The following is a 22768-nucleotide window of genomic DNA, read 5'->3' as shown; positions in this document are numbered from 1 at the left end:
AACACAAATAATGGCCGATAATGCAGAAGTGTTTAAGAACAGTAAAGTTGTAAAACAGACCTGTGTTCGTTAAAAGACGTATAATATCGGAAATTTTGTGTTGATAATTTTAATGGAAATTACAGATAGCAATACTGGTAACACTAATCCCGCTTATTCATGGTGCCATGATGAATATTTTTGCGCAAAAAAGACATAATAGAAAGAAAACTCTCATAAAAATAAATTGTCTTCTTATTATCTTTGTCGGAAGACGGATAGCTGTTCACTACACATCCTTTTACTTGAATCTTGCAGAAATACAAAGAAATTAAATGCAAATATCACTTCAAATGGAAAGTTCTTAAATTACAGATAGAGACACAAGTAACTCACTTGACAAACGTCTGACGGCGCTGCGGTTGAAAAAAATCTCTAAAATTCCACAAAATATTTTCTTCTCTATTTTATGCTTATTAACAGGTCGTGTCCCTTCTTCTACTATGTACTTTTGCATTCCTTATTAACCAAAATAGTGTTGTACAAAATGGTTTTTCTCAAACCTATCCTGAATTTTGGGACAGCTCAAAAGAATATGAGTCTTCCAGATCAAAATTTCATCCCAATGTTTTTATTGTAATATCGACAATTATTCACAATTAACTCAAATATAACTGTATTCAACTAAATTATTAAAAGCATTTTCTTGTGAAAATGAGTTAACTCTAAGGAATTAAACAATTTTCACATTAAAAAAACCTTTCATTTTCTCTACATGAATTTTCGCGGCATTTCGAAGAATGCCAACTGGCACCACCAAATTCACTTCGGCTTTTCTTTTAGTTCAGGCCTGTTCTAAAACTTAGCTAAAATTTCAATTTCATTGAAATAGCACCATAATACGTTATTGAAAAGTTACTTTTACCTTTTTTCTTAACTTAGAAACCTACGGACCGTTTTTGATCGTTTTTCCTAGCGCGTTCGGACAAATAACAGACCGCGGCAGGGTAAGATACTCAACAAATTTTTCTTGGAAAAGAGCAAAAGATTAAAATTTAAATAATAAAAAAAATTTTACATGCAAATTTTAAGAAATTCATAAAATTTGATAGTGACATTGTACCGTTTAAATACATATGTGTTAATTTTAAAAAGTTTTTAAACCGCACAATTTGACCGGGTCTTGGTAGGTTTAGTGCTAAAAAATTATAAGATAGTAAATAATGAGTATTTTATAGCACAAAGACATTTCTTTTATAGAGTAATTCTAACGTAATCAACCAAGGTAAAAATTACCGAAAATTAACGTCGTCATGACCACGTTAGAATGACGTTATGCTGACGTGAATTTTATCATTCGGACATACCTGTACTACAGCTCTCAGAAATACTTATTGAAAACTGGGGCACCACCAAACACGGGGTAGCACCAAACACTAATTTTTATTTCTAAACTATTTGGACTATCTCGACCCTTTCAACAGTGGACAAGCATAACCATAATGCCTATAAATTTCTATAAGTTTTGTTCTCTGAAGTTGAATATCCGATTAAAAACTTGCAGTGTTTGGTGCTACCCCGTGTTTAGTAATGCCCTAATTTTCTCTACACTTAATAATTTGAAAAGTAATATTTTTTTTTCTAATTTTTTGCACTTTGAGTGTCAGAAATTGTTTAAAGTCACGGTATTAAACCTCCAATCTAAAGCCCGCATTGCCAATCCATCCAAGACTCTGAAAGATATTTGTGCAGAAAATAACGTATTTCTAGCGTCTAAAGTGGATCACGTAAGAGGTTCTGAAGATGATCTCATAATGTACATATTGAGTGAATTCCAGGCTCGTGTTTTCAGCTCTTCCTTTTTTTTCGAAGTCGGTTATCTGTCGACATCATCAATTTGGTGCATCATTCTCTTGTTAACATATCTTCTCAATGTGCATAAAGCTAGAAATGATTAATTATAGCCTCGATAATACCACGCGATAACGGATCATGTCAATAGTTAATTTCTTTTAGCCATCTTCAACACAACGTAGTCACTTTTCCACTCTTGTTAGAATTCAATTGATACATAAGATATATGTATGGGTCCAATACAAAATGCAACAGATGCAAAAATTGAGGGAAGGGTGCATTACTTGAATCTTTGAGTGGATATACAGAAAAAAAAATCTATTGCATATTGTGCTTCAATTTGAAGGAAGCTTAATTATAATTTATGATGATTTTTCACCTGACCGAAGAGCAGGTCAAATCATTGAGTTGAGAGGCGACAAAGGTCAGACGGAACAGAAGATAGCTGTTCATTAGTCACACCTTCATTTTCACCTTCCATCGTTCTATCCATGCAATCAATGGGTTTTTCATTCGAACATTTTAGAAGTGTTAGAGTTGCTGGAACAGCATATCAGATACAAAACTTGCAATATTAAAATATCTCATAAATATACACTGAGAAAAATTTGAGGGTAAAATGTGAATAAATCGGGGTTTGTCGTTACACTAAATTGTAATCAATTAAAACAAATAACAAACAATGAAAGGTTTCATACGATTTCATTAAAATCGTTTGGATAGTTTTGATACTGTTACACTTAACGCAATACTTTCCGTCACTAAGCCAGTGCTTAGTCTAGGCTTCGTACACACTCTGGCTTCGATCATTTTATATCTTTCCCCTATTGCTCTAATGAATCTGGCTTATCTATGACAATATATATTTTTTATTTAAGAATTTTATTTATTTGTAAAACATAGGTTGTTATTTTTACCCTTACTTTAAACCTTACTTCCCTGATTTCTTTCTCTGAGTATAGTAATCACGTGCCAAAGCCTATACAAATTCAAAAAACTGAAACTTGTTATATGGGATGATCTAAGTTGAGATCAACAATCTCCCATATTATTGAGAAGATTTAACTCCAGCAGACTTATGAATGATTTTTTAATGGATTATAACTTAAGTATTGACATAAAATAAAATCATTTTTTTCTCTTTCACTTGGCACTCACCACACGCAGTTAAGAAGTGCAAAAGTGTAATATATATGATGGATATATGAAAATAAAAAAATGCCCCTCTTTGCAAGTGACAAACTTTCGCGTTAATCTCACTTTTACAATAAAATCCAAGACTGAGTGAAAGAAGCCCCATAGAAAAAAGGCAAACGCATCCAACTTTATGATAAATTGGAGTAAAATTGTGCTTTTTTTTTCAAAAAAAAAAGAAAAAATAATCTCAGTTTTATGACTCCTAAAGGTTCGCTTTCGTTTCTTGGTAAACATCTGAAAATTGCATGAAGAGTAAATGAAATGGGAAAATCTCTGACCCTGAACCCATCATCATCTTCATCGTAAAAACATCTGAGGTGGTCACAAGATAATCCATCTCACTCGTCAACATACAGAAAAAGGCATTTGTGTCTCGAGATGTATCTGACCTGAATTGCAATTCAGATAATCTTTCACTCTCCCTGCATCACCCAAAAACAACAAAAAATGGCTAGGGATAATTCGCAGAATGCTCGAATTCACGATGAAAAAAAAAGAAAAAAAATCATTCTTTTAGGACTGCACCGGTGGATTACTGATACTTGATATTTCAAAGCCAAATCCGGTTTAGAAGTAAACCCGGAAAGATGGTATAACTTTAACCTTAAATATGAACGAAAAGTTTGTCTCAATTGCCTCCAAAACTCATCTAAAAAATGAATTACAAAAGCGTTCCAACTTTGCCGAGTGTTCGAAATCTCGAGATAGAGCTGTCCCTGAAGTATCCTTTCGAATAATTTTTGGATATATAGCGGTCTAGTATTACTTTGAAATGGTTTATAAATTACCAAAAAAAAATCTCAAAATTGAAAATTGAAAAATACGTTGTAACCGTTTTCAAAACTTATGAAAATCTTGATTTTCAATGGAAAATGTAGAGATTTAGGCGGAAAAAGTAAAACGCGTCTAAAGCGGTGGTAGCCAGAATCCCGTAATACGAGCTTCAGGCTGAAGACTTAGCCATATGGCTTTACTGCTCTAAATTCTTATCAATTAAGATTTCCTTGAAAAAATAACTTAGAATTGGTTTATTCTAAAGTTTCTGAAGTTTCTTATTCTGAAGTTTCTGAAAAAGCTATAACTTTGGTTGCTATTTAGGGTTTTGTGGCCTTCAGGAACGCGGCTAAACCTTTAGTATGAAGACCGTTTAAGGTTAAAAATCGGAAAAGTCATAATCCCGAAAGTCAAAATGCCAAAAGCCAAATCCCGAACGTTGAAATCCTAAAATCCAAAATCCCGAATTGACCAAAATCCTCAAAGCGATAATCCCGAAAGACAAAATTCCAAAAGCCAAAATGCCAAAAGCCAAATCTCGAAAGGTAAAATCCCGAATGTTGAAATCCTAAAAGTCAAAATCCCGAAATCACCAAAATATCGTGAGAGATAATCTCAAAAGCCAAAATCCCGAAAGCCATTAACCCGAACGACATAATCCCGAAAGTTAAAGTGCCAAAAGCCAAATTCCGAAAGACAAAATCCCGAACGTTGAAATTCCAAAAAACCAAAATTCCGAAAAAAAACCAAAATTCCGAAAGCCAATAACCCGAAGGCTAAAATCTAGAAAGCCAAAATGCCAAAAGCCAAATCCTGAAGGCAAAATCCTGAACGTTGAAATCCTAAAAGCCAAAATCTCCAAAGAACCAAAATCCCGCCAAAAGCCATGATTCCTCAAGCTAAAATCTTGAATCGAAATCTGTGCGTTTGGGTTTTTTGTCCTTTCTGGACTTTGGCTTTCCGAGTTTGACCGGGACCTATCTAGAGAATGTTAGTTTTTAGTAAGAGGCATTACGGAATGGTAGACAATATCCCTTATCATTTGATCTCTAGATCTGTAACAGATAGATAGGTAAAATAGAAACATAGCGGTACGAAAAAATATGATCCTCCAACAGATAACGTCTAAAAATATCCATAAGTATTATTAAATCAATGGATTGTATATATAGCTTCCTCTTAGAGTTCGAGCAACAAAAATCATCCATGAGAATCTGAAATTCTCGTGTGGTAAGGTGGAAATTGAAACAAATAATAATCGAATGATCTCATCGTAACGATAACCTATAATTTACTATACCCATTTTCCTTATACCCAGATATCAAAACTACCCGAACTTGGTGAAATAAAATTGAAACCACCAACTCTATACGCATAATTGCAAATGCTGAAGTTGAAAAGAAGCGAAAACGCCAAGAGAAAGAATAATACAATCAATTTGCAATTCACTAAACCACATTCATCAGCATCAAGCAGCAAACTCTCCCTATAGTGCATTCTTACGAGAAAATGAACCAATTGATCATTTACCTATACTTCCTGAGCACCGTCAATTTTAGTTGGCTTTTAAATCTCTTAATGCCAAACAATATTGTATTAAAGTTTTTCAATAGGACTTGTGCAACGACACAATTTTCTATATTCCACATCTTCCGCGCCAGTCAGAAAAAAAAGGCACTGATTCCTTATATACCATCTCACTCTTTCTCATCCATCTCACCCAGCCCCATGCTTAATTTCAAAATTGTGTGGTTGCCGCCAAAGACAACCTAGTTACAGACGCGATTTGTGACTATTATGCGAGGCATTTCGCTTTTATACCACTTTATTTATTGCTTGATGCACTCTGTTCCTGTGTGCTTCTCTCTGACTCCTTAGCTGGGACGATCGTTGACATATATTATGTACATACATAACGAACTCTCAATGTAGTACAATTATTTACTATACACTAAAAAGCAATCTAAAAAGTATTCTTCCTTCATTTCTTCCCCTGGTGAAAAGGGACGTCTAGAAATTCAAGAGTTTCTTTGGGATACGTAATTGACTAAGTGGTAGGACATATGATGATAGAGGTGTTCCGGGTTCGAGTATCCTTTAATCGAGCATTCAATTTTCTTTTATGATACCGGTATTGTCAAATTGTTTTCAGAAAGTTTAAATGTTATTTAATGTCATGGAAGACTGAGGGATTGATAACAGTATCTTTGTAAGCCCTCGAGTGAGTGGTTCGAGACTCCTCAACCCTCCGGCAATATATCTTTGAGTCTCCCACAGCTTCATATACTCGCTTTAGCCCAAATTTGCAAATATACCGGCTTGAGCGTAATAATTAACACTTGAGCATATACTTCGGGAGGGCAAGACATATGCCTTTGTCTTTAGAAAAAACACTAGGGGAAAGTACTCTCCCTTTGAACGTTCATGCCTTCGAATAATGTGAATTTAATGACGCGGTTCATAACCGATAACTAATTTTTATTCGAAGTTCAATTATATTACTCCTGAGATATATTTTGGTCAATATTCTGAGTGATTTATAAATCGGTTCAAACCGGTTGTGAACTGATAATGAACCGCTAATGAAGCGATAAGTAATTGTTGTCCTAAAATCGATTTTATTACTCTTAAAACTATTTTAGGGGTGCTTTGAGTGATTTATAAATCGGTTTAAATCGGTTGAGAACCGGTAAACAGTAAATGATGCGAAAGTACTTTTGAGGTATAGCATCTATAAGTCTTTGTCACCCCTTTTTAATAAACGAACTTGAGTAAAGAAAACTACTTAACCTAAAAAGAAATCTCAAATTCTTAAAGCGCTCTGCTCAGTCACTATAAGCTTTCCTCAGTAAGTTGAAAGAGCAGGAAAAATGGGGTCATGGGTTTAGGATTTTAGAGGATCTTGCCTTACCTTATAAACATGTTTGTTATTGAGAAATCAACTAACTAAAATATGTAGTCGACATCGACATATTGCTCTTTACAGCTTAAGCTTTTTATTAGAATTCATTAAGAAATATAAATTTTTATTAAAAACGCCCTATTACAAAATCATACTAATTGCGTTAATATTTTAATTATGCTAGAGCCCGTAACACAAAAACATATTGTAGTTCGCTAAGAATATGAGCAATTTATATCTCATTTTCCACTTTACCACCATTAAATGCAGAATGCAGGTGTTCCCAAAGTTATTATTAACTCCTCACTTAACTTGCGGTGCAAAAGATGATTGTTAAATGCTACATTAGTTGTGTGCAAATGTCTCTCCTTAAAAAACAATATTCTTGAACGAAGTTCTTCGCAGCATTTGCCAGGTACCTTTTGTCATCTATCAATTAATACAAGAAAAGGTGTTGCTGATTCGAATTCCATCTATGGAATATTCATTCATCTCTATATGCTTAGCTTCATCCTAAGCTCATTGATTGAGTTTATATGCGAAATAGTCTTGATCTCAAAGTATATTCCTGGATTAAATTTATATACGATACGTTTTTGCAATTCTGAAAGTCCGATAACGTCATATTGGGAATTAAACGAAAAAATATTTAATGACGTTCCTTGTGATCGAGTCGGTATAACCTAGTGACGTAGTGGCGAAAATCGTAACAGTTTCAGCGAAAATAGGAACAGTTCCGGCGAAAATAAGAACAGTTCCGGCGAAATTAGGAACAGTCGCGACAAAGGAAAAATTGGGATTTATTTCTGATTTACCCAAATAAATTACTATTTTGAAAGATTATTGCAGCGTATAAACGCAGTAGATGCGTTCATTTTCAAACAAACCAGAGATGCTCAATGGATATATTTATATACTTTATAACACACACCGTGTACAATTTCGCAAATATGCATACTTTACAATTACTAAATATTTTCCTAATCTTCATTACACACGACAAAAACAAAATAATGTTCAATGAGTGTCGTGGTGTCGTGTAATAAATAAGACGATAACTGTTTATTCCTTGTAGTCAATCTTTACTGTCGTCACTGCGTGCCGTTTGGCGAGTAACTTAGAAAGCTTTCCCAACCTGCTGAAGAGCCAAAAGAGAGATTTTCATTGCCACTTTGTCAACAGTTAATTTGATGTATTATGCTAACCATATCTCACATTCTTGCATTTGGGTATATTTTGAGATAATGCAGTCAGCAATTCATTGAGTAATTTTTTTCATCAACTACAACATACAATTACATTTCGTCGTAGACAATGAAAACCTAGATGAGTTTGGAAAAGCTGTGGATTCTCTATAGAGAACAATTTTTAACAGATTGGATTCTTTACCACAAACCGCAAATCAATATAAAAAGCACATGTAAAAAATTAACATACTATCATTGCTCCAACTCAAAGAGAGAGAGTGATATATATTATAATCCCCCGATTTTGCGATACGCACATAATCTCCATGCCCCCAGCGATCACATTCCGAAAAAAAACTTACATAACAATCGTGTTGACGTTTGTCCGTTTATCCGTTTGACCGGCTGTAATGCACATAGGCGCTAAAAATTGAAATTCCGGCCAAACATTTAAGAGTTCGGACAATCTTCTAAAAATTGGATAGGGTAAGTGTGCCAAATTTCGGCATAGATGCATGCTAACGCCAAGGTCTCAAGTTTGAAATATAATGTTTTTTAATAAAAATTGATTTTCTTATTACTTCTTTTTAAGGAGTGTTACTTGGAACCCTGTAGACAGTTTATCGTCTTTATTTTTTCTAAAATCATTCTTAATACATTTTAAAATGAATAAAAATTTAGGCATAACTTTGGTGGCTTATTTCGGCCACCTTCATTCTCATAGTTCCTTGAACATCCGGAATCCTTCCAATGTTTTTTCACGTTATGTCGTTTGTCGAATCGCCATTTTTATTTTTGTATTGTATAATCTCTAGAGTATGGAAAAACAAAAAATCATGGAAATTCGAGGAGTAAAAAAACTGGCCGGAATTGCAAGCTGGCCGAAATTTAGTACACTTACCCTATACAAGTAATTAAATAATTTTCAAAGTACTCTAGAGTTGAATATTTTCAAATTTTATTGCTGGATTATCAAAGGCAGAATTTCCTCATTAATTTGTCCGAAATTCTGCACTGTCCGAAATTTCAAACCCTACCCTTCTGTAGCTTCCGCTTTAACAATGACTGTTCACAAAATTCAAATATTCTCTATGTCCATTGTCTAAAAATCTCAAAGTTCCTTTCGAATTATGTTCGATACAGTACACTAAATTAGTAAACATAGATTTTTTATATTGTATGAAAAATAAAAATTGCTATATACAGTCGTATTTCTCAACCGTTTTTAACAAAAATCAGGTTAATCTGAAGAGTTTTTAAATAAATTAGAAAACTAAATTTGATGCATACAAAAAATGCATAGAAATAAATAAGAAAAAGATACTTAGGGCAGAGCAGTGATGTTTGTTAAATATTTTCTATATGAAGAAAAGCCTTTTAGATTAGATTAGGAAAAGCGAGTAAAGTTTAGCCACATATTAAAAATTAAAAACGACTTGAAATTTCCTTAGGTGAATTCCAAAAATAAAACGATTTATTTTAGTGATATAACCAAGGATATAACCATCAATTAAATCGTGAGTAATAAAAATACAACGAATATCGAAGTAATATTTGCTAAAAGTAGGAAAACATTTTTTTTTCAACCTAAGACGATTTGTACAACTGCTCTCTTTTGTAGTCCGAGCAATTAAAAAAAGTTTTTACAGTGTTTATTAAAAATCCTCGAAGTTAATTTTTACAATGATTATCTTGTGTAAAACAAACTAAGTGATTATCGTGTACAATAAAAACAATTTAATTATTTTAGCAATATTTGGAAAGTTTAATCGTAGCAAAAAACTAAATGTTTCAAGCGAAAGTAAATTTTTACAACGATTATCGCGAGTAATAAAAATAAACGTGATTATCTTGGAGATATTTACAACGATTAATCGTGACAAAAAATCATTTTTCAACCGAAAAATAGTTTTTACAATATTTATTAAAATTCCTCGGAGTTAATTTTTACAACGATTATCTTGTATAAAAAAAACTAAGTGATTGTCATGTACAATAAAAACCAACGATTATCGCGAGTAATAAAAATAAACGTGATTATCATGGTAAAATTTACAACGATTAATCGTGGAAAAAAATCATTTTTCAATCATAAGGTGATTTTTACAATGTTCATCATTTTAAATTCCTCAAAGTTTATTCTTACAACGATTATCATGTTTAAAAAAAAATTAAGAGATTGTCGTGTACAATAGGAATAATGTTATATTAGTAATATTAGGAAAGATTAATCGTAGCATAAAACTTAATGTTTTAACCGAAAGTTGAGTTTTACAGCTATTATCGTGAGTGCAAAAAGAACGTGATTATCGTAGTAATATCTACAACGGTTAACGTAACAAAATCATTTTTTTCTATCAAGAGTTGATTTTTACACTGTTTATCGTAGTATTCTTCTACCATAAAACAAATTCCTACGATTATCCTGTGGAATTGGTATCAATATTTCCAATGTATTTGTTGTTTTGTTTTGTCATACGAAAGAAGAAGAAGATCAATATTTCCAACGATTAATTGCAGCAAGAAGTTTACAAAAATTTAATTTTACAGAAATTATCGTTTAAAACACATATTAAAAGCGAATCAAAATTTCCTTCAGAAAAATTAATCCATAATTACCTTCGATAATCGTAGTAATTTGACTTACAGTGGAAGATTACGAAAGCATTTGCAGTATACAACTTTCAATTGAAGAATGATTTTTTTTATTACTAAGATGATTATGTTAGTCTTATTACACACGATAAACGTAGTAATTTATTTTGCAGTGTAGAAAATAATTTATATTTATTTGATAAAGAGGAAAGTTTAAGAAGTTTGAAGTACCTAGAATATCCTAGTCTTCCTATAAAGTAGAGTGGAATCACCACTTCTCGCCAGTGTCCCATTTCTCGCCACTTATATTGAAATCGCTAGTTTTTCACAATATATGAAATAAATGAGCCGAAAAGTTATTTATATTTTTATTGCTGCTACGTATAGAGTCGAAAAATAATAATTATTCGTTTTGGATTTAAAATTTTGAGCATTTTTTAGAGCAATATTTTAAGCAAGTGCATCGAATCCAATATTTCTTACCAAATATAACAAGTGTCATTAAATTTTCATTGAACAAAATTTACGTTTTTGGATAAATAATCTGTCTCTTGAATATTTAATTACATTCGTAGAATACATAAAATTTCTATTTAGTTATTAATTATTTCATTAAATATTATTTTTATGTAAAAATTAGGCATGGCGGAAAGTGGTAATGTTTTGAATTGATTTTACCACCTGTCGCCATTGCTTGCCAATAGGCGATGCTAACTTAACTTTGTAGATTCTCAGTTGTCAAATCTGCTTTGTTTACTTTTTGCAACAGTCTAATAATTTAATTTCAATAATAAAACCGAAGAAAATTTATTTAAAGTGAGTAATAATAAGGTGGTCATGACGAAAAAGAAATGCTGAATGTATTTGCATAATATTTCCCAAAAGTAATCCAGTTTGGACGTTTATAAGAGGGTGGCGAGAAATGGTTACAAAACTGGCAAAAAGTGGTAAAGAGTGGCGACGAGGTGATTATTTTTGCATTGTTAATAAAAATTAGTTTTTTAAGTAGTCCAGCGTTAAATTGGAGTAGTACTTTTTTGACGAATCTGGAGTCAATACATCTTAGTAACTTTGTGTCAAATTTGGAATATCTTATAATAAGGGGTCAAAAGTTATAATCGAATTAATTTCATATTTTTCTAAAAGTGGCGATAACTGGTTACTTCACCCTACATTATATATCAAAAGTATATTCTTTCGCTTATTTCCCAAAACTTTTACATATGCTTTTTCTTTGGGAGTAACAACCTGTTTAAAACCAAAAATAATAACTAAAACAAAACGTGTAGTAAGTTCGAGCATTCCGCGAATTCTTCCTCGTCAATTTGTATTTTTTTTATTTCTCGCGCCTTTAGACAATGTTTTTGTATCCGATGAAGATAATAAATTTTAATTTTATTAAGTTACACTTTCCCATGATCAATTTGCCTTCATAAAAAAATATAAGACCAAAAAAATACTTAAGATTTTTATCAACTGTCCCCTCATCATTAATTTTCTTCTTGGCTTTTGCTTTTTTTCTCATTAAATACACCACGATCGTTCACTATACATTAACCGAGACCTTTCAGTGTGAAAATCCAGACTTTGGTAGTCAAAACTTAATGTCAGGTTTAAAAAAATATATTGCAAAAATTAATGATTAGGTGGATTAGGTAATATTCTTGTTCTTATTGCTATCAAGAAGGTTCTAATGGTTTAGAGTTGCTTTTTGAAGGTGAATATCAATAAATCCCTATCTTAGAAGGTTCTAACAACTTGTGTATGGTATTTTCGTGAATTGTAATAAAATAATTAATTTGTAAATAAATATTGTGTTGTGATAGAACTTTGTGTTTATATTGATGTAAAGCCAGAGTCTTCATCAATTTCTTCTCTTGCTTTCTCTTTCTTTCATGCACTTTGCATTATAGATTGGTGTTTTGACTGAGAAAATCATCTATAGTGTACATCTTAAGACACACCATTGGATGCTTGTTATAACATCCACGAGAACATGATGATTTTGTTGCTCTTTGGAGGCCAAAAATCACCATGTGATTATCTTGTGTGTGAGAGAGGAGAAAAAGCAACTATGTATTCACGATTTTCATGTTTTAAATATACTCTTAAACTCATAAATATTACTACAATTTACTTTACTCTTATTTATTAACTTCTTAAAGATCCCCCTTTCAATTTTCATAAACCTAGGTCTATTGCCTGCATGGAAGTTAGGGATATTAAACTTATTTTTTAAATAAAAAAAAAGCTCACAGATAAAAAGCTTCAATTATTTATTTGATTTAGTTCGTTAGACGCATCTTTTGATAATTTATTTTCCATAATAATTGTTTTATTTGGAATTCAAGTGAAGCTCTAATAGTGGTAATAATCATATATAAGAGCTTCAATCCAAATACGATTTCACTGCAATTCTTGCTCCTTCAAATGGTATATGAGATTTTATTTCTATTCCGCAACATATTTCGAAAAAACCATAAAGATAAGAATTTGCACTTTCTTTATATGTCATACTCTTATGCCAATCTAAGTAAAAGTATTTATACATTATATGTAGGTATATTCTGGAAAGTGCAAAAATATTGCCATACTTCTTTTCGATGGATCGTTTAAATTGAAAAATATAATAAAAACTTAGACGTTGTTCAAGTGGAGGGACGACAAAAGCTCTCTTTCACATTGTAGGAGGAAATTTTAACTTTTAATTTCACCTTCAAGTATGTGTGAAAAAAAAACGATCAGCAACTCTTCACGTCAAAAGACATTTGATCGTATTTGAAGGTGAAAATAATTTTTCACTCCGTGAAGTGGAAAAAAGAGAGAAATACAAGAAAAAAAAACACTTAGGAGAAAATTGATGATAAAATAATAAAAAGGGCATCTTTCAGTCGAGAAATTTAACACAGGTCATTTTCTTGTAATTTAATTATTATTTTTTTCACTTTTTTTTTCACCTCTGCAGCTGTGACAGTTCGTTACCTAACAAAACGCTACATCGGCGAGTACAGTTCAACAAGTGGTAAGTCTTTCTATTTCTTTGATACTGAAGAATACAACTATTTTTTTTTAGACAACACACTTTTCCTTTCATGTTACACCTTAGCAAAACTCTTTGAATAACTTTGGAGAAATAAACTATTGTTGTGCGTGAAGGAAACCAAAGCAATTTAGACAATAATGCTCATTCATATTTTGATCTTAGAGAGAGGTAAAAATTATTCATAGTGATATCTTAAGTTAATTGATGGCTATTTGTGCTGAAATATGATATTCATTTCACAAAAGTACTCAGAAACAAATACTCTTTAAAATAACTATCGTGAAAAACATGTGAAAACAATGATGTTTAGATACTTTACACATGTATATGTACTAAAAAGAAATTTGCTACGCAGTAAATAAATATTTTAGTTTCTAGGGTGAAAGGAACGTCTATTGACACTTCAAGAACTCGTGTTGACACCCTACCCCGTACCATTGGGGATATAAAATTTGAACATCTCTGTTTATAGTAAAAGATATATTATAGAAAAAACGTTATATTACTTATATTTTACTAAATACATTAAATAATTTTCAACATTTTGACAAAAGTGTCAATAGGGGTTCCCTGTCGAACAGACGTTCCTCCGACCCTATTTAAAAATTTGAGGATGAACTTTTCAGTGAGCTTCTTGATCTATTTTACAACTTGAAGCGTATACGATCTCGTCAATGGTCAACGGTTTTAGAATCAAGTAAATAAATGTTTAAAATTTTGATATTTAAAGTCATATGATCTATGCTTTAAGTACTTTCTTCATATTTTAGAAATAAAAAAAAACATCTTTCAAGATTTTATTTAAAATGGGGGTCCGGAAATCGTCGGAAGTGGAAAATCACTCAGGAAAAAGGCATCAACTTTTTCCAGAGTTTTCGGCTCAATCTCCTAGCCTTCATTGGTAGTCAAGCCTTCAGGTTCTTCTCTGAGTTTCGTTCAACTTGATCTGACTTATTTAGACCGGGCACATTTAGAGAATGGTGACACATTCTTACTAATTTTCACTACTCTAGGCATTAACAAATTTTATATTTTCCTTTTTCTCGGGATTTTTGTGGTGTCAGGGAGGCAGTCTTTGTTCGCACAGTGTGCGAAAAATTGTTAAATTAGTATGAAAGTGTCAGTGAAGTCCACTGATGAAGGCTTGGAGACTGAGCCGAAAGCTCTGGAAAAAGTTCATGCATTTTTCCTGAGTGATTTTCCACTTCCGAAAATTTCCGGACTTCCATTGATAAAACTAGTTTCACATCGGTTTTTTCTTAACAATAAAATAATACTAGATTTTTTCGTTTTGGTTAGCTTAAAGATTAAAGGATATCGACTTTCGGTTTGCGATGATCCCCCCCCCCTCCTGACCAGTGTAAGGTAGGCTTTCGACCTGAGACTCATGCCAGTTCCTCACTAAGATGGCTTTGTTAGTGGCTGAAGATGAGCCAGAAACCTTTTCAGACCTAAATCAAAACTTAGTGTTTAGATTCTGACAACATCCCATACTTCCCATATAACCTAGTGAGTTTCACATACTTGAATTTGGAAAAGATCGTTATACACGACAAAAGACTATACAGCCTGAGAAGAAGCATTTCCGCCGTTTGGCTTTGGAGGCTGGTCACCAACGCTGAGTCGGCGGCGGACGCATGGTATAGGGAATTTTTGTAAAGACACATGTTGGCAAATAAATTACATACATACATACATACATACATACATACATCGTGTAAACCCTATCAATCCTGACCCATTTCCTATCAATCTCGTCAACCTAAGAATCTGACCGATAGTTTACAATTGGAATCTGGCGGGCTGTCAAATGGCATTTTCCGAAAACATAAACAAAGTTTAATTTTGTTTTTGGTATCTCATTTTTTCGTTCAAAACATAATAAAATAGGGGAAACTCGCTACCTTCGGACGATTTATGCTTCCCACAAATCATTTTTTTTCAAGGTGTTTTAAATGAATTTGGCTCATTATAATATTATATTTTAATAGCTAATCCCATGCCTCAAATTTTCAGAAAAGAGCTATGGGTGAAATCCATAAGGAACATAGAGAAAAAATTGAATTGTTCGAGGCTTGACTCGACCGAATACTACCTGAATACGTGTATAATTCTTTTTTCATCTCTATCATGACAGATTTTCCTGACTAAGAAAGCACTAAACCTTCATTTCAATGACAAGTTAGCTAAGTTTCCAAATTTTTAGGCTTAGCCATAACTCGAGATTTTCAGACTAAGACTTAAACGTTAAGTCTCAGCCATAAGTCTCAAATCTGCAGCCCGCATAAGTCCTCAATAACTGGATAAGTCTACATTCCCTTTTTTTACTCTAATTAACTTTCTAGTGAAAATTTTTATTCATTAAAGATAAAAAGATAAAATAAATAGTATTTTAGGATTACCTCTGTTTACTATTCTACTGTGCCTCAAGATCATGCTTAGTAAGCCAAACATTAAAAAACTGCTTAAATTCTATTTAGCAAAGGTCTGATTCGAAACCTTTACTAACAAACGAATCACTGTATAAATTATTTATTCAATTGCGATAATAAAATTCAATGGATTTCAATGATCTTGCACACCATTTGTTTATGAAGTAAGCTTTTAGTTAAATTCAATTAGGGTCGAAGGAACACCTCTTCGACAGAAAACCCCTATTGGCACTTTTGTCTAAATTAACACTGAGAAAAAAACGGGCGTGCGATTAACTTTGTTTCTTCATAACTTTAACACTTTTTAGGTGTAAAAATATATCAACATTTTGCAATGTTGATTTTACACCTTTTCAAGGGTAAAATTAACATGAAAAAGGGTAACTTTAACCCCTAATACACCTAAAAATGCGTAAAATTTACACCGATTTCGGATCAATACTGCAGGGTAAAGTAAACATTTCCGGAATGTTATTTTAACTTTTTCGGATTTCTCTCAGTGTACAATATTTGCACTCATTTTAGACCATATTTTCAGTAGACAACAATGCCTACACTGAGAGAAATCCGAAAAAGTTAAAATAACATTCCGGAAATGTTTATTTTATCCTGCTGTATTGATCCGAAATCGGTGTAAATATTACCCTTTTTAGGTGTATTAGGAGTTAAAGTTATCCTTTTTCATGTTAATTTTACTCTTAAAAAGGTGTAAAATTAAAATTAAAAAATGTTGATATATTTTTACACCTAAAAAGTGTTAAAGTTATGAGGAAAAAAAGTTAATCGCACCTTCGTTTTTTCTCAGTGTATTGTATATATGGATTCATAAATGTTTCCTCCCTGAAGTCTAATATTCAATTTAAAAAAAAATTTCAATGTTTACAACTATCCCATGTTTACTACTGCTCGAGTTTCCCTTACTCTTAAGCGATTTTGGGTAGTAGTCCAATCTTTGAGTTCGAGAATTTCGCTAAGTTATAACGCTTTATCACCATTAATATTAATGCATTAATGCTTACTTAAAGTTTATTTAAAGCAACAATCGTACTCACTTCTACATGGTTCGATTAAAAGAAAATTCAGGAATTCAAAGAAATATTCATTTCATTTTATTAAATGACCGTATAACCGAAAATGCAATTTTATAATTTATTTTCAAATTACCTACTAATCCTATTTGTTCCTTTCTTATAAAATTAAAGCTATTATCAATTTTCATCGTAGAAATGCAATTTTCTTTCATTTTTTCCATATGCAAAATAATTTCCATAAGTAGAAGAATAATATAAAAACGTGTAATTCAACAGCATTCCTACAGCATATAAACTTAATAGTCATTCATCTTTTTTGTTGGAGCAATTGCACAAAATAAAACTAGTGATAAGCTTGTTTCAGTTTATATTTAAATAAAAACATGTAAAATAAGCCGGTTCTATTTTATTTAATTTTATTATAGTCATATAAAAATCTGCAAAAGAATTGTGTAAAAAAAATCAATAGGAATAATGTTGCATGAATCTTATCATAGTGTAATAATCGATATAACCAGTCGACATTAAGAGTCACAGAGAATTGAAGAAGAGTTAAAAAAAATTTTAATTTTTCCCTCACTATTGTACTGAAAGTCTGAGGTACACAAGGACTGTCTTTGAACTCTTTGATCTTTTTTAGAGATTAACTATTTTACCATCCACGACAACACAAAATATTCACGGAATGTTCCACATTTATCAATTTTTACTTGGTTTGGCGAATTGAAATGAAAATGAAAAACGAACGCCACAGGGGAATTCTTTTTGTATTGTGAATCTTCTTCATCGAGAATTGCCTTAAAGGTATTCAATCATTTGACAAAAGTAATAATTTTGTGTTTGTTTTCTTAAATTTGAACCACACAGAAACTGAATCAATGTAAATATTAAAGACCAAAAATTGATAAATAAGCATTAGTGAATTTTTTGACCTTTTTTTCTTCCCAATATCGTTCATATATGCATATGATAAATCGTGACTTTGAGACTTCATGCCGTGATTTCACTCTCGAATGATCTCAAATCTTTCTCTCTAATCTGATGATGTCTCCTAATACTTTTGACAGTTTTGCCCTCAAGACAAAATTGGTTGGCATTATTGTGAGTTAAATGAAATGAGACTTCCTCTAACTCCATAAAGCTACAAAATACTCATCAAAGGAATTAAGGTAGATAAAATTGAAAATTTACGATAATTTCACATTTTCCACCATTAAGTAACATTACATATTAAATACACAATCATTAATTATATTTGTGGAAAATAAATCTTGTGCTTGTCTTTATACCAAACTCTCTGAGTAAAATGGTCTTATCTCACTTCTAGATGAACTAACAGTGTTAAAATGTAGGGGAAGCCTTCCCAGCTTCGCACACACTCTGTCTTCGAACACTTCATATTTTTCCCACATTCCTTTAATGAATCTGACTTATTTTATCATGAAATAGGATGTAAGTGTACAAAATTCCGGCCAGCTTGCAATTCCGTCCACACTTTTTGTTCATCAAATTTCCATGATTTTTTTTTGCATACTCTTAGGATTAAACAATGCAAAAAATAGCAAAAAATATCGCTTCGACGTGAAAAATGATCTAAAAAAATATATTGGAAGAATTCCGGAAGGGCAAGGAACTATGAGAGCGAAGGTGGCCGAAATAGGCCACCAATGCAATGTCTACATTTTTATTCATTTTAAAATGTATTAAGAATGATTTTAGAGAAAATAAAGACGATAAACTGTCTATAAGGTTCCAAACAACACTCATTAAAAGAAATAATAAAAAATCAATTTGTATTAAAAATATTATATTTAAAATTTTAGACTTTAGTGCTTATATGCAACTATGCCGAAATTTGGCATACTTAAGCGGTCGTCAGACTAGAGGTTTAGCCCAGTTCCCGAAAGTCTCAAAATCCTAAATAGCAACTAATTTAATTTGTTCTTCAGATTCAAATAGATTAATTCTTCATATTAATACATTTCTAAGTCAAAATTTTCAACTGATAAGAAATTAGAGAAATTAAACCTTATGGATAAGCCTAAAGCTGTCTACGCATTAGACGAATTATTGAAATAATAGCATTTCAAAGTGACATTGAAAAGTAACTTCAATATTGAAGCGAATATTCAAACCAATATTTCAAGAATTGCCTACACACTGCACAAATTGACTTCAATATTAAAACTTCAATATTAAAAACACCAGTCTAGTCAGGGATTCACATATCTTCTGGGATTTCTTCCGTATTTTTTGTCAAGAACACTCAAAAATAACCAAGTTGGTCAGAGGATTTCTGGAGCTTCCTCCAGGAAATCCCAGATCTTCTGGGATTTTCTTGTATTTTATGTGAAAACCAGTCAGATACTTTCTTTGGTCAGAGGATTCCCGGATGTGACTATGTGACTATGTGACTTAAGACTTATAGATACGTGAGATTCATTACAGGTATAAGGGAAAAACTATGAAATGTTCGAAACCAGAATCCTCTTGTTAGGTAATAACCTTTCCGATTTGAGGGCTCTCTCCGGTTCAGGTTTTTTCTCTACCGATTTGAAGGTATGTCAGACAGAACTAACCTAGAAACCCGTTGAAAAATCGAACTTTCAAACCGAAGAGTTGCATAAAAATTAGCAAATACATAAAAAGAACGTTTATTTCAATAAAACTGCAATTCAAGGAATACCGCCAAAAATACCGAAATTCGAAATTGCAGAATAATCAGCACTAAAGCGGCGAGTACGTGAATTACATTTCAGGTTTTCGGTAGATTTTTGAATAGGTTTGGCTTGGTTTTGGAGTGGACTTGTCTCTTCGAAGTGTTAGTACTGAACGGAATCGTGTACGAAGCCTGAGACACTTTCCCTATTTTGTTTCTGCATCAGCTTTTTTCTCGATAAACAGAAAAAAAGCTTCCTCCTCCAAAGGTCGATGTAAGATCTTAAAGAAAGCCCAACATCATGGGGCCTTCCGTTAGTTATACATTTAACAAACCATCTTCCCCAAGCTATTATATTGAAAATTACACACGAGCACCTTATTGAGATGAAATATTGAGAGATAGAGGAAAAAAGTCTCAGTGAAAACAGCTTATTCTTCTCATTAAAAGCCAGTATTAGCAGTAGAAAAATAAATAAATGAGATGGTGAATAGGGCAAGCAAGTAATGGCGAAAGGAGTCAATTCTTCGCATTGTCCAATAAATTTCACGGTCGTGATTGGCCGGGTAAGTGAGAAAAATCTGTGATAAACTTCTTTATTGAAAAAAAAAATAAAACAAAATCACAGTCTTACCTTAACTTCATGTCTCTGAAGAATAATTCTGGTTAATTTAATGCTTTATTGGCTTTTAAGTAAACATGCTTAAGAACACGTACCATGCATTAACTCTATATTGTAAACAAACTCGCATGTTCCAGTGAATAAATAATACATAATAATAGCAATAGAAAAAAGATATGCAAAAAAATTGACTCTTAACATATCGCCTAAAGTAATCTAGCCAGTCAATATCAAAAGAAACCCAATAGGAAGAATGAGAAGAAAAGAGAAATGGTTATTTGATATGATATGAGCATAACTATTTTACCGGATATTTATTTGCATTGATCTATCGAACTTTAATGGTCGTTTGTTATATGATTATGATAGGCCATAAAATAATTTAGAAGAATCAACTATTGTGGAAGAGGAAGGGAGCTAATATTTTCATGTTTGCAGGGCATAAATTTTATTATATCTTTTTAACTGAAAAAGCTCGTTGTTATTCAAGTATGTGGGCCACGGAAGTTTGATGTGCCAATGTGTCGAAGATGTCTAATTTTTTAAGTGTTTATTTGAAAAAAAGGCATAGTGCAAAAAACCGTAGTACCGCTTTACCAATTTAAGCATCAATTCTCAAGAAATTAACGATGCTACCAAAACGTCTCATTCCCTCAATGAAAAAACTAGAGCAAAATATAATAAGTAGGTATCAAATTCCAAGAAAATTCCTTGCAAAATTTAATATCTTGCTAGAATTTGGAAAAATATTTGCTTTTCGATTATACAGTTTTAATTGCGTTAAACTTCATGAAAAGCTGCTGGTTCTCTAAAAGTGTCTCGGCTAAAAGGTAAATAACCCTTAAAGTCTGACGTAAAGTAGGAGGATGGGATTTGCTATAAACCTCTAAATAAAACCTAGACTTTAAGTAACGACTTCAATTCCAGCGAGTATAGATACGAGAGTGACTATATAAATCCGCAAAATGTCGTTATGCTTGAAGAATTCAAACTAAATTTCGAATTTAGGGTAAGATAGAGTAATTTGGAATCATGTCTAATTTGGAACTTCGAAATTTCTTAACAATTTTAAATGGCAAAAGAAAAAAGAACGAAGTACTCTCCAATGTAAAGTCTTGTACTTCTTTATGTTTTTGTTATTCATTTAGGCCGTCTGAAACATTGAAAAAATCTCAAAATTCAAAATTAGACAAGGTTCCAAATTACTCCATCTTTACACACCAAAAATTCGCACAAGGTTATAAAAATTATTAAATGCCATACTAAAAAGCTGTCAAAGAAGTTAAGGATTATGAAGGAATTTAATATTGAATAAGGAATATTACGAGTTTCTTTGTTTTGATTTTTACAACAAAGTGAAACCTAAAACATGAGTTCGAAATTCGAACAGGGAATATTTCAGCCACCATGCGGACAAAACGAGTAGTAAAATGCCTTTACCGGGTGTAAACACAAGTAGATTTTGATTCTCCAATAGTGTCTTGGATAAAAGGTAAATGGAACTCTATTTGCACAAAAAGTCGTTGATGTTTGAAGAATTCAAATTCAATTTCGAATTTTCATACTAAATATTCGAACAAGGTGTGGAAAATTGATGAAATATCACACTAAAAAGCTGGCAAAAGAGTTACTAGGTGATTATGAAGTGATTAAATAATGAGACATGAACAGTAAGCATCGTTGTTCTGTTTTTACTCACAACAATGTGAAGACTGACACATTTTGACACTTGAGCACTTCGAAATTCGAACAGAATGTACTTCAGCCACTTTACGGAATTATCAAGAAGTAAGAAAGTCTCTTTTGAATCTTCAAATAGATTTTCGATTTTTTCTAGATCTACTCGTGGATGGTAAGACCCTGGCTTTCGAAATTGATACGGTATAGACTCCTACTAATGCGGCTCTTTTAAGATCGGGCTACTTTTTAATTCGGACAGCAGTTAAATTTAAATAAAGTTTGTTGTCATTTTTCAAGTTAGAATATGAAGCAAATCGATGGCTCAGAACTTTACAAAGCCACTTTAAAACCAAGGGAAACCTATTCGAAAATCAACTGGAAGTTTAGGGAGCATCTAAATGGGGGGATTTTATTTCGAAATCGCCATTTTGACACAAAAGTCCCCCACTGAGCTTTAGACCTGTGCATTTTTGTCTATCTTTTGGCGCTTAAAATCTCCCTCTTTGAAAGCTCCATTTGTTTATGTTCAAGACATTTTAAGCGATTTCAAATCTTTTTTTGTTTTTCATGAGATGTTTTTCTCGTGATCTACTTTCAAATTATCAAAAGTCGAAAAGCAAGTGAAATAGGGACACGGTATTGATCTCTCTTCTGAATGTATCGTTTAATCTTCTTAATATGGCCGAATTGTTAACTAGACATCATTAAATAGAAATAAAGAAATAGTTAAATAGAATAAAGTTGATTTATAGAAAAATAAAAACTTAGGATATTTTCTTAATTTAGCAATAATATTGGCATAAAATCCTGCG

General features: G+C 32.1%; 1 protein-coding gene across 1 annotated transcript in view; it reads left to right on the top strand.

Moving 5' to 3' along the window:
* Positions 1–22768, top strand: part of LOC129798518 (ras-related and estrogen-regulated growth inhibitor-like protein) — a 65447-nt gene that overhangs the window by 9067 nt on the left and 33612 nt on the right. The window contains exon 3 of the mRNA XM_055841719.1: positions 13455–13511. Coding sequence (XP_055697694.1) covers positions 13455–13511 — 57 coding nt within the window. The remainder of the gene's footprint in view (positions 1–13454; positions 13512–22768) is intronic.

The sequence above is a fragment of the Phlebotomus papatasi genome, chromosome 1 (assembly GCF_024763615.1).
Source record: "Phlebotomus papatasi isolate M1 chromosome 1, Ppap_2.1, whole genome shotgun sequence".
Classification (NCBI taxonomy): domain Eukaryota; kingdom Metazoa; phylum Arthropoda; class Insecta; order Diptera; family Psychodidae; genus Phlebotomus; species Phlebotomus papatasi.
Note: the sequence above shows the minus strand (reverse complement) of the source record. Positions and strands in the feature narration are given on the sequence as shown.